Here is a 13,172-nt window from a genome sequence, read left to right on the forward strand (position 1 = left end):
TTATAAAAGTTTAATTTTGACTTTACTGTCCCTTTTAAGATTTTATTTCAAGGGAGGAGGATGAAAAAATAATATATTACTATAATTATGAAAGATGTTTGACACATATTATATGTACTTCTGAGTATCCAGTGTTATGATTTGACATCATTATAATACTTAATTAGAATTGCTGAGACTACAACATATGTGTTGTCACATGAAAACAAAAAACACAATGCTCTGATGTGTGGTTTTTATAGAGAAATAATGCAATATAATATAAATCAACTCTTTTTTTTCTTCCATTTTTTCTAAAAAAAATAAATACATTACATTTTGAGTGAAAGAAGCCAGAGGTTAAATGTAATATAAATATAATTGTGCATATACATTGTATACATTTATAGTTTAAAGCATGCAGAGTGTCTTCTAATTGTAACACATAGCGATTGGTTGACACTTGACCTCCTTTACCACCCTGGGGCAAGTGTAAAAATGTATTCTGGCAGTATTCAGAAAGGGTTAAACATATGTTTTGAGACTGCTCTGTTTGGCGATTAACAGTAATCCGCACTCTTGTTGGATTATTGCACTTTCAGTTTGTGTCTGTAGATCACAAGGAATGCATTTCACCGCCTGCGGCACCTGCGGGCTTTTGCTTTGAAATGCTTTGCAGCATTACCTGGCAGTGGTGGGATAAACCAGCAGCTTTGTAGCAGTGAGCTTTTCATCTGATACTTCTTCGTGTTTTATTGGTGTTTTCAGATGTTTATGTGACTACATTAATGCAGCTTCAGATACTCGATAAGGAACCACTTGCACATACTGCATGGCAGCAAAGGGTTAAGAAGTGGGACGCGCATATTATTAGAATGCTGTTATCTTGTACCCAAGTGGGTGCTTCAATTAGGAAACGACATCAAAGATAGTCTTGAGAAACCGGAAAGACACTTTGCAATAAGCCGAGCAATTTCATAGAGCTGATACAAGGCTGGGGAGCCTGAGCGTTCATTACATCACCCTCGCAGTGCATTAGCCAGCAGCATCTCAAGTGGATTACACAGGCCGCTGTGCGCTCCCCGTCACTGCTCACTGACAGGGTGTGTAGGACCCATGGAAAGAATGCACTGAGGACGGCTTGTGCAAATGATGAAAAATAGCTCACAACTGTTTGTGCCCAGCTGCTTAGGGAACGAGTCATATGAGCTCCTGTGCCATTTGTTAAACTAGTTTTCCCTCGGACAGGATACAGCTTGGGTTAAATGATTTTTTGTTTTGTGATTTGTTTTCCATTCAGGGGCATTATGACTCCACTGCAGAAAAGGTGACGATGTCCTTGAGACCCCCTTTAAAGCAAACTTGAAGGTTTTTTTCCTACCCCCTCTATTTGAGTCGGGCTGCATTGAGCAGCAGTTTTACCAGAGTTGTGCGTCACACAGAAGACTGCATGGTAATGAAGCAGCGACACCGGAGGACACAACTCTGATGCCTCTGAGGAAACAGCAAAGAACACTTTTTGACAAAGCGAGCCCCAATCTACTGTGTCACCCTGGCTGCCAAAGGCATCATGCTAAGCCTACAGGATTCTGTGTTCTTTGAGCTTAGCATAAAGTCTCTGCTGAAGTCCTGGAGCAGTAGCTGTGAGTATCTGCATGCTCTCTTCCCATTACAGTGTTTGCATTCTGTAACTCTTTATCTGCCGGAATGAGTTGCAAATATTGCTTAGCAAATTCTTCAGCCTGACCCTAATGAGTCTTATTTCAGAAGCCAATGAGTCTAAAACATGTAAAGACCATTTCTTAATATTGTAAAGTGTTCTGCAGCTACTGATACACCGTGATCTCTGCAGTCATCTGACACAGCGTAGTTCTGCCAGCACAAAATGTTCTTTTGAAGCAAAATCAGTTGCCCATGGAATGATGAATGCACATAAATAATGCAGGGAGTTCCTTTTAAGCTCCTACGTTTAGCAATGGCTGCAGTGCTGTATTTAGTGTCAAGTAATTTTACAGTATTTTATTATCTCTACGTATTTGGACTAATAATTTTGTCATATAGTTCTTATACATTTTAAAAGCTAAACCTTACATAGTATACATTTAGTTTTTATATGAACAAATAGTCATGTTTACATTCTTTATTATGAATTTGTTCTAATGTGTTATTTTTTTATATGCATGCACCAGGCACCTTTATTTATGCACTGGTTTAACATATTTGGCACCAGAATAATCATACATATTTCATTTATTTAATATATATGTAATCCTGGGCGTCTTATTTTTTTAAATAAAGTTTTAAAGACAACCAGAATTTCATGATTTTAAAACATTTTAAATGTTTGGTGCACGTGCACTTTTTGTTTCTTTTTGATGTGTTAATCCCAAACATAACTTTTTCTGTCTGAATAATAAACACAACATTTGTGGCATTGCTTCTGTTTCCACAACACAATTAAGCTACATGGTTCTGGCTTTACAGCTTGCTTATCCCACAATATGTTGCTGCTGTGCTGGCTAATGTTTGATTGTAGTTGAGCTTTTTCTTTCACTAACAACAATGAAGTGACATTCATATGGCCTAGATTTAGGATGCTGTCTTTGTGCCAACTCTTAGACATTACATTTTTGAGTCAGTGAAATTCTGTTAACTCATAAGCTACTGACCTAGACTTCAAGGTAGAATATCCACGTTTTCAAAATGTTGGCATTTCTAATCCTTTCTCTGGCCCAACAACAGAAAACTTTTGCTGCACCAAAAACCTTAAGGAACCTTCCAATCAGCAGTTTTTCTAAAATATATACAATGTAATAAAAAAAAGCCCATGATTAAGGCAGATATCAAATGTATAGTATGGTATTAATGCACCAGTAACTTGCTTCATTCTCTTAATATCCTTTGTTGAAAGGCATACATTAATAGGCTTAGTAGCTGCTTATTGGTGGCTGCACATAGATGCCTTGTGTGATTGTCTCACCAATATTCATTGCTATTTTTCAACAAATGATATCTAAAGAATGAAGCAAATTAGATAATAGAAGTACATTGGAAGGTTGTTTCAAATTGTATTCTTTATCTGAACCATGAAAGAAAAATCTGAGGTTTCGTATCCCTTTAAGCATTTAAGTACTATTAACCCAGCTATAAGTGTCCAGCAGCATTTTGATAGCATGTATGTAATCGCCTAAGCAAAAAGTGATTCCTACTCTATACGCCTGGAAATGCAGGTGTTTGTAGAAAACACTTTGCTGTATAATTCTATTTTATGTCCATGTCAGGAGTTGACAGATCTTAGAACCGAGGAAGATTTGGCTCCTAAATGAAACTTCTGTCTTAACTTTCGGAAATGTTCTACATCCTAAGGTTCTTGCATATTTTCTGATATAAGACTTGTGTCCTTCATAGCAATGTTTTCTTAAATATTTTCATGCTCCTCTGAGGACAGTAATTGTTATCAGGTAGTGCTGTTTGTTCAGATCTCTAATAAACACATTTTGTAGTTTGGTGTTTGATGTATCAGGTCTGGAATGTTGTGTCTGTGTTACACAATGTGTCAACCGAGATCTTTAATCAGATGTCATTTATATTTAGAATGCAGACATTTTTATTTTAATATTTCCATTCTACATTCTACATGCTTTCTATACTAATGTTTACTTGGAGAACAGGACTGATAATTATTGTTCTCAGGTTTCTATCAAATGTTTGGTATTGTACATATACTTTATCACCAGATGGTTCAGTTGTTTATTCTGCTAACTGCAGTATTTGTTAATGCCTCAGGGTTACAGGTTCAAAAATATGGCCAATTTCATTTTTTATTCCTTATGTGTGAATAAACTGAGTGGCATTAAAGGGACGGTCTAGTATAAATTAAACTTTCATTATTCAGATAGGACTTTCAATTTTAATCAACTTTCCAATTTACGTTTATCATCAAATTTGCTTTTTTCTCTTGGTATTCTTAGTTTAAACTAAACCTAGGTAGGCTCATATGCTGATTTCTAAGCCTTTGAGGGCTGCCTCTTATCACATGCTTTTTAAATCTCTTTTCAACACAAAGAGACAGAAAGTACACGTGGGCCATATAGATAACACTGTGTTCAGGCACAGGGGGTTATTTAAGATTTAGCACATTACAATGCTAAATGCAAGACAATAGAAAATAAACAGTCACAGTCATGTGATCAGGGGGCTGGAAGAAGGTTCCTAGATACAAGATAATCACAGAGGTAAAAAGTATATTAATATAACTGTGTTGGTTATGCAAAACTGGAAAATGAGTAATAAAGGGATTATCTATCTTTTAAAACAATGACAATTCTATAGTAGACTGTCCCTTTAAGTTATTAATCATCTGAATCCTAGACTTGTGCACATAATTGTTTGTAAAGGAAACACACTAGGCTATCATAAAATGTTTTTGTGTTGCTCCCTTTAAAGGGTTTTGGAAGGATTAACTATTTTTTCTTTTCATTCTCCACTTGTTCTATACTTTTTTAAAGCATTATATCTTGAATTTCAGGTTACTTCTGCAACAATCCAGCCTCAGTAATGAGCGGCTGTAATATTCAATACAGCAGTTTTAGTCATCAGATTTTTAACCCGTCGCCAAGTTCTCACTGTTGTAATTTGCTGAAGAACTAGATCAAATATACAATACTTGCTGCCAAATCTTCATATCCAAATCTCAATATATTGCCAGTAACCGTAATATTGCACACAGTGCTGGCATAATGCGCACACACAATTGAAAAACAAGGGAACCAAGTGTTGCAAAAGGGAGTTGAGACATTTGCAAGAAAATGTATTTGTGTGAGTGCGGGCCAATGTTAACTTTGACTTAATTTAATATTTATTGGGCTGGATCTTAACAAATTCTTGCTGCGCATGCACTCTAAATGTGGTCTCTCCGTAGTTAAAAACAGATTTGGATGTGCAGAGCATTGCACATGCACAGCTAGTCTGCCTTGGATCAGAAGGAAGGGGCGTGCAGCACCTTCCACTTAGACTATCCTGCTCCTGAGCAGGTTAGTGTGCTAAATGCCACAGCCATGGGGGTGGGGTGCAGATATTGATTGACAGGTTTAAAAATATAAAAATTAAAGCATTTAGTTTTTTTTTTTTTAAATAATTATCCTTATTCAGTATGCATTTTATAGATGAAAAAAGTTTATATATCACCTTATTGTTTATTGGAACTATAAGGGTATTATAGTTGACATGTTCACTGAATGAAGGATATATTGTTTGGAAGCTTTTAGGACCCTGTGGTCCTTTGACGGTCAGAAGGATGTAATCAAAAAGCTTCTTGTAATGCTTTATTGCATCTTTAGTTAATTTGTTCATTTGGGCACACTCATTTGCCTATTTTGCACTGCTTAAAGTGTTTGAGGTTTCTCTCTGTGTTGCTGGTCCCTTTAGTAATCCTGATGGTAATGGTCAGGTTCCTGCAGTAAGTTCTCTTCGGAATAATTAGAGCAAGATTTATCATTGATGTTCTCCTACATTTGCGCCTAAAAATGCGCACGAGAATTAGTGTTTACATCCATTCTGGAGTTAATCCTAGACATTATGCTGCCAGAATGTATTGGTCAGCATGCTGACTGGTCTTGTATTTTTGAGGCCAAGTCCTGAAGCATAAGAATAAATTCTAGCTTACCTGGTCTTCTTGCTGTTTGTGGCTTATAAGAAGCTCTATATTTCAATCAGAAGTATACATCCTCGAAGGCTCTTTTAGGTGTAGGAGGGATAAATATTAGACCAAAGGAAAGCATATAAAGCAATAAATATATAGCATTAAAGGGACAGTCAACACCAGAATCTTTGTAGTTTTAAAAGACTGATAATTCCTTTATTACCCATTCCCCAGTTTTGCATAACCAACACTGTTATATTAATATACTTTTTACCTCTGTGATTAACTTGTATCTAAGCATCTTCTGACAGCCCCCTGATCACATGACATTTTATTTATTATCTAGTGACTTTCATTTTAGCCAATTGTCTGCCACAATCCACAGGCTTGATCACAATGTTATCTATATGGTTTACATGAACTAGCCTCTCCCCTGTTGTGAAAAGCAAATAAAAAAACCATGTGATAAGAGGTGGCCTTCATGGGACTTAGAAATTATCATATGAGCCTTCCTAGGTTTAGCTTTCAACAAAGAATACCAAGAGTACAAAGCAAAATTGATGATAAAAGTAAATTGGAAAGTTGTTTCAAATTACATGCCCTATCTGAAACATGAAAGTTTTTTTTTTGGACTTGACTGTCCCTTTAACAGAACATTACAGTATTTTTATTATATGCATCAGAAATTAATCACTGCATTGCAAAAGATCTGCATGCAAAATAAATGGTGTAAACACATTTGAAACTCAATTTTGCTAGGTCAATATGCGTAGTTTTGCAGTCTAGGGAAATACTCATTGAAAAGACTAAAGTATATATAAATGAGCTCATATAAAGTAATTACTGTGCAGCATAAAAGGAGTGTGAATTCTGCAATTGTTTGATTTAAATTGCAGGCAAAATAAATGTCCATGCTGTTTTCTCACTAAGGGGCAGCTCTCGTTCAAAGTAGCGAGACTGCTCTATTGCCAAATGCCTCCTGGAGTATGTCCGTGTCATTAAGGAGTTAAAACTATTACATGGAATTTTGAGTTTACCATTCCTGTGTTGGTTACATTGTTTGGTGAGAAATTTATTTATTTACTATAATTGTGGAGATTAAAAGAATATGAAACCAGAAATTATTCTTTATGATTCCGATAGAGTATTTCATTATTAAGTTTCCAATTTGTGTCTATTAACTTATTTGCTTTGTGCTCTTCGTATTCTTTGTTAAAGAGACAGTGTACTGTAAAATTGGTTTCCTCTTAATGTGATCCCAATAACTTGTTATACCAGCTCCCGTGATATATGAGAGATTGCTCCTTTATATTCATTTTTGTAAATAAATAGATTGATTTGCTCTTTGAAACCACAACCCATGAAAACAGGCTAAGCTTGTAGAGAGATCACACATTCTTATCACTCATGCTTCCCTTTCTTATCTCTCTTTACACAATACTTAGAAAGAACAATTGAAAATGAACATTGTAAAACATCTCAACCAAATAAATTGAAAAGTTGTTTAAAATGGTATGCTCTTGCTGACTTTCGTAGCTTTATTCCATTGCTGGCTCAGTGTAGATGCACCTAAGGTTGATGCTCCTATTTTTTTAAATCTTTAAAAATTCAAAGTATTTTGTTCTTTGTTTTATCGGATAGAGTGGGCATTGTAAAACATTTTTGTTTGTGGGGTGTGTCACTGATCTCCAGTAGAGCTGTGGGAGTGTTCCATATCAGCCAATGAGCTTGTATCTCACAGACAAGCTGTGTACAGAGAGGCACTTGCTGTTTTTCATGCAAAAATATAAAGTTTAACATGTTTTAATATTGTTTCTTCATAAGAACAGAACCTTTTTTTAAGATCCCTTTAAAACTGCAGTTTTGCTTGCAAAAGTTGTAGGTTTTTCAAAGACAGTGCAGTCCAGAGATACATCCCTTGAAATACCGCTTAAAGGGACAGTCTAGACCCAATACTTAATTTTGATTACTTTAGGGCTGCAACTAACGATTATTTTCATAATCGAATTGTTGGCTGATTATTTTTTTGATTAATCGGATAAAAAAAATACATTAAAATTACTTAAGAGATGATCTACACCTAAAAAGCTAGATAATCCCTTTATTACTACCCGTTCCCCTGTTTTGCATAACCAACACTGAGACTACTTAGCTAAAGTTAAGAAATTTAAAAAAATAAAATAGTTTTAAATCCCCCCTGAACTGAATAAAACTTGCTGGCATAGTACGCTATTCCAGTAATTCTCTGGGCTAAGGCTGAATAAGTTCTGTTCACAGACTAGACTTCCGCGTTAGTGTGAACATGTATGTTCAAGTCCAAAACAGATTGTGTAATAAAATTGTATATGTCAAAATATCAATTTTCTTACATTTGTGTGACAAATCAATATTCCTAAGTACCCCTAATTGCTAAATGTGTGTAGTGATTACAAACTCTCATAACAGGTAAATAAATGCAAAAATCAGATATCCCAGGTCTCTGAATCAGAAGGAAATAGGAGTTTTCTACCTTTGTTATTTATTTTGCCCACTCTTCCTCTAGTTTAACTTTTGTATTTTGCTGCTGTCCCAAAAAGAGAGGCTGAAGTGCATATGCAGACTTAGAGGCTGTAGTCTTACTAAATCCCAGTTCCTATAATACAGATTAATTTAGTGTATGTAAAAGGCTTCCATAAGGCAACAGAATAGATTTTAATTAAAAATCAGCCCTCCAACACACTCCTCAGTGCTTGCTTATTATTTTATTTAAAGGGACAGTCTACACCAGAATTTTTATTGTTTTAAAAGATAGATAATCCCTTTATTACCTATTCCCTAGTTTTGCATAACCAACACTGTTATATTAATATACTTTTAACCTCTGTGATTACCTTGTATCTAAGCCTCTGCAACTGCCCCTTTATTTCAGTTCTTTTGACAGACTTGCAGTTTAGCCAATCAGTTCCTGCTCCCAGATAACTTCACGTGCACGAGTACAGTGTTATCTATGTGAAATACGTGAACTAACGCCCTCTAGTGGTGAAAAACTGTTAAATGCATTCTGAAAAGAGGTGGCCTTCAAGGTCTAAGAAATTAGCATATGAACCTCCTAGGTTAAGCTTTCAACTAAGAATACCAAGAGAACAAAGCAAAATTGGTGATAAAAAAAAAATTGGAAAATTGTTTAAAATTACATGCCCTATCTGAATCATGAAAGTTTATTTTGGCCTAGACTGTCCCTTTAAAATGTAGCCAAAAAAATCCACAGAAAATAGGACATGTTTGTATATATATATGAGACTATTTATTTAAAAAAAACGTTAGCAGTCAGGGTTAAAATTCTAGGCTTTCTATTGGCTTTGTCGAGCCCTGCAATACTACACTTTCAATGTCAGAAGTTTAGGAAGCTTTTTTTCTGATTTGAGGCACTGTACTTTTTCTGTTCCTCTATTTAGACCTGATTTTTCTTATGTTTTTTACTTTAGTAGAATATAGTCTATTGTGCTGTCACATTAAAAGTAGGTTCGGGAGTTGCTGATTGGTGACTGCACATATATGCCTAATAATATTGGCCTACCCATGTTCAACTAGCTCCCAGTAGGGGATTTTTGCTTGTTCAACAAAGCATACCAAGAGAATAAAGCAATTAGAAAATAGAAATACATTTTGAAAGTTGCTTAAAATTGTATTCTTTATCTGAATCATGAAAGAAACATTTTTGGATTTCATGTCCCTTTAAGCTGATAAAGTAACACATATTAGACTTTATATTTTAAATGCAGCACATATATGTCCTTTGAAGGGGAAACTGTGATGTAGTTTAATTGTAGTTACATTTGGTAAAACAGATACAATTATGTACACATCAAATTGTAAGTTAGTATCATCATAAATGTTACATTATACCCTAGCAATGAGACGTGTGTTGTGGGATATTGTTGCTTAGTAGATTTGTTCTATAGTGCTTTATTTAGAGCCTTGCACTGCAGAAGAATAATCTGTGCTGATATTGCATTGGCAGCTGCTCACATGCAGAAGCTGCTGCCAGTATTGTTTTCTGTCCCCCAAATGGAATGTTATCTGACCTACAACCAGCTTTTGGTGACCAGCAGTGCTCCTGTTTAATCCTGTATATGAGTTTTAATTCACAGCACACTGAATGCTTCCAGAACACGCCTCTCTCTCTTTATGATTCCTTATTTTCTTTTTAATTTTAAAGAGACATTATACACTTATTTTTTCTTTGCATAAATGTTTTGTAGATGATCTATTTATATAGCCCATAAAGTTTTTTTTTTTTTTTTTTTTTTAAATGTATAGTTTTGCTTATTTTTAAATTACATTGCTCTGATTTTCCGACTCTTACTAACCAAGCCCCAAAGTTTTATGAGAATACTGTCAGCTACCTTCTCCAGCTTGTTTGTGTAAAGGGTCTTTTCATATGCAGGGGGAGGGGGGGTGTGAGTCTTATTTCCTACTTGTAGTGGGCTTTCCAGCTACATTTTCAACAGAGCTAAACTGAGAGCTTCTAAGTAAGTTTAATACTGGATTTTTATATCAGTATCTGTGCATCTTATTCTTTATAGTAGTGTCTATTACATGCAGTTATATGAAAATGAGTGTATACTGTCCCTTTAAGTAACTTATGTCTTATAAAAGCAAATTCATTTATTTGTCTGTGGAACTAGTGAACTTAAAGCCTAAACATACATGATTTTTTTTAAAATGACTATTTTATATTCAGCGCAAATGTGTGTGTTAGAATATAAACATCCCAACAAACCAGTCAGTTCTTATTTATTATTCTTTCTAAGTTACCATTTTTTTAAATTGGGAACAAAAAAATAGTTTCAAAGCGACTTTATAACCAGCGGAAACAGTTAGCCCTACCAGCACCATGTTTCTCTTTATATTGTTTAAAGAGTTCTGTCATCATAACATATATTCTATCTATCTATCTATTTATCTCTCTATCCATAAAATGATCATTCAGAGATTGCCACGTTTTCTTGAACTAAACTTAATATGAAAGAAAGCCTCTTTAAAGGGACACTGAACCCAAATTTTTCTTTTGCGATTCAGATGGAGCATGCAATTTTAAGAAACTTTCTAATTTACTCCTATTATCAAATTTTCTTCATTCTCTTGGTATGTTTATTTGAAAAGCAAGAATGCAAGTTTAGATGCCGACCCCTTTTGGTGAACAAACTGGGTTGTCCTTGCTGATTGGACAGCACCAATAAACAAGTGCTGTCCATGGTTGTGAACCAAAAATGTGCTGGCTCCTTAGCTTAGATTCCTTCTATTTCAAATAAAAATAGCAAGAGACCGAAGAAAAATTGATAATAGGAGTAAATTACAAACTTGCTTAAAATTGCATGCTCTATCTGAATCATGAAAGAAAAAATTTGGGTTCAGTGTCCCTTTAAGCAAAACTGATTCAGCAATGTTATTTTTATATGCTTCTTCATTAATCCTGCATTTTATTGCTACTTAGCTTGAGTTAAAGGACCAGTAAATACAGTAGATTTGCATGATAATAAGATAATGCAATAGCACTTAAGGGTAGATTTATCAAGCAGCGGATGCTGCAATTTACCCACATAGTTTCAGGTTCCCTCTAAGGAGGTGGACTACAATCATCCCGATCGGATACGATTGGTATGATTGACACTTCCTGCTAACAGCTGATTGGTCTCGTATGTGTGGGGGTGGTATTGCACAAGCATTTCACATGAAATGCTTGTGCAATGATAATGCTGTCTGCATTTATTGATGTCTAGCGGACACAATAAACCGGTCCCTTAGTCTGAACTTCAAATTAGTAGTAGATTTTTTTTTATGACAGATTTCAAAGTTTTTCTATTTCCACACCACCTGTATCATGTGACAGCCATCAGCCAATCACAAATGCATATACGTATATTCTGTTAATTCTTGCACATGCTCAGTAGGAGCTGGTGATTCAAAGTGTAAATATAAAAAGACTGTGCACATTTTGTTAATGGAAGTAAATTGGAAGACTTGAGTATCATTTTAAAACAACTAAACTTGATGAATTACAGTCGTAGACAATGACATCCTGAACTGAATGATAACACAGGGTTTATCTGGTTTAGAGAATGATTGACAAGAAATAAAGTATTTTGTTAAGAAAAAAGTGAGTGACTTTAAAAAAAATCCAATAATTAAAATTCAAATAAAAAGTGCTGCTTGTCTTGCGTGTTAAAGGGACATGAAAGCCAAAATCCTTCTTTCATTATTCAGATCAAGCATAAAGTTTTAAACAACTTTCTGATTTACTTCTATTATTAAATTTGCTTCATTCTCATGATATCTTTCTCCAACATAGGTGTGTCCGGTCCACGGCGTCATCCTTACTTGTGGGATATTCTCTTCCCCAACAGGAAATGGCAAAGAGCCCAGCAAAGCTGGTCACATGATCCCTCCTAGGCTCCGCCTACCCCAGTCATTCTCTTTGCCGTTGTACAGGCAACATCTCCACGGAGATGGCTTAGAGTTTTTTAGTGTTTAACTGTAGTTTTTATTATTCAATCAAGAGTTTGTTATTTTGAAATAGTGCTGGTATGTACTATTTACTCAGAAACAGAAAAGAGATGAAGATTTCTGTTTGTATGAGGAAAATGATTTTAGCAACCGTCACTAAAATCCATGGCTGTTCCACACAGGACTGTTGAGAGCAATTAACTTCAGTTGGGGGAACAGTGAGCAGTCTCTTGCTGCTTGAGGTATGACACATTCTAACAAGACGATGTAATGCTGGAAGCTGTCATTTTCCCTATGGGATCCGGTAAGCCATGTTTATTACGATCGTAAATAAGGGCTTCACAAGGGCTTATTAAGACTGTAGACTTTTTCTGGGCTAAATCGATTCATTATTAACACATATTTAGCCTTGAGGAATCATTTTATTTGGGTATTTTGATATAATAATATCGGCAGGCACTGTTTTAGACACCTTATTCTTTAGGGGCTTTCCCAAAGCATAGGCAGAGCCTCATTTTCGCGCCGGTGTTGCGCACTTGTTTTTAAGAGGCATGGCATGCAGTCGCATGTGAGAGGAGCTCTGATACTTAGAAAAGACTTTCTGAAGGCGTCATTTGGTATCGTATTCCCCTTTGGGCTTGGTTGGGTCTCAGCAAAGCAGATACCAGGGACTGTAAAGGGGTTAAAGTTCAAAACGGCTCCGGTTCCGTTATTTTAAGGGTTAAAGCTTCCAAATTTGGTGTGCAATACTTTTAAGGCTTTAAGACACTGTGGTGAAAATTTGGTGAATTTTGAACAATTCCTTCATGTTTTTTCGCAATTGCAGTAATAAAGTGTGTTCAGTTTAAAATTTAAAGTGACAGTAACGGTTTTATTTTAAAACGTTTTTTGTACTTTGTTATCAAGTTTATGCCTGTTTAACATGTCTGAACTACCAGATAGACTGTGTTCTGAATGTGGGGAAGCCAGAATTCCTATTCATTTAAATAAATGTGATTTATGTGACAATGACAATGATGCCCACGATGATTCCTCAAGTGAGGGGAGTAAGCATGGTACTGCATCA

General features: G+C 35.4%; 1 protein-coding gene across 5 annotated transcripts in view; it reads left to right on the forward strand.

Annotated features, from left to right (window-relative positions):
• The window catches only part of FRYL (FRY like transcription coactivator), a 916,813-nt gene that overhangs the window by 264,082 nt on the left and 639,559 nt on the right, over positions 1–13,172 (forward strand). For 4 of the 5 annotated variants that reach the window (XM_053703978.1, XM_053703979.1, XM_053703980.1 and 1 more), the window contains exon 1: positions 679–1,622. The exons of the other annotated variant lie outside the window; for it this stretch is intronic. In XM_053703978.1, the coding sequence (XP_053559953.1) occupies positions 1,550–1,622 (73 nt within the window). In that variant the 5' untranslated portion in view covers positions 679–1,549. Of the gene's footprint in view, positions 1–678; positions 1,623–13,172 lie in introns of those variants that run through there. 5 annotated transcript variants of the gene reach the window in all.

This window comes from Bombina bombina, chromosome 2 (genome assembly GCF_027579735.1).
Source record: "Bombina bombina isolate aBomBom1 chromosome 2, aBomBom1.pri, whole genome shotgun sequence".
In the NCBI taxonomy this organism is placed as follows: domain Eukaryota; kingdom Metazoa; phylum Chordata; class Amphibia; order Anura; family Bombinatoridae; genus Bombina; species Bombina bombina.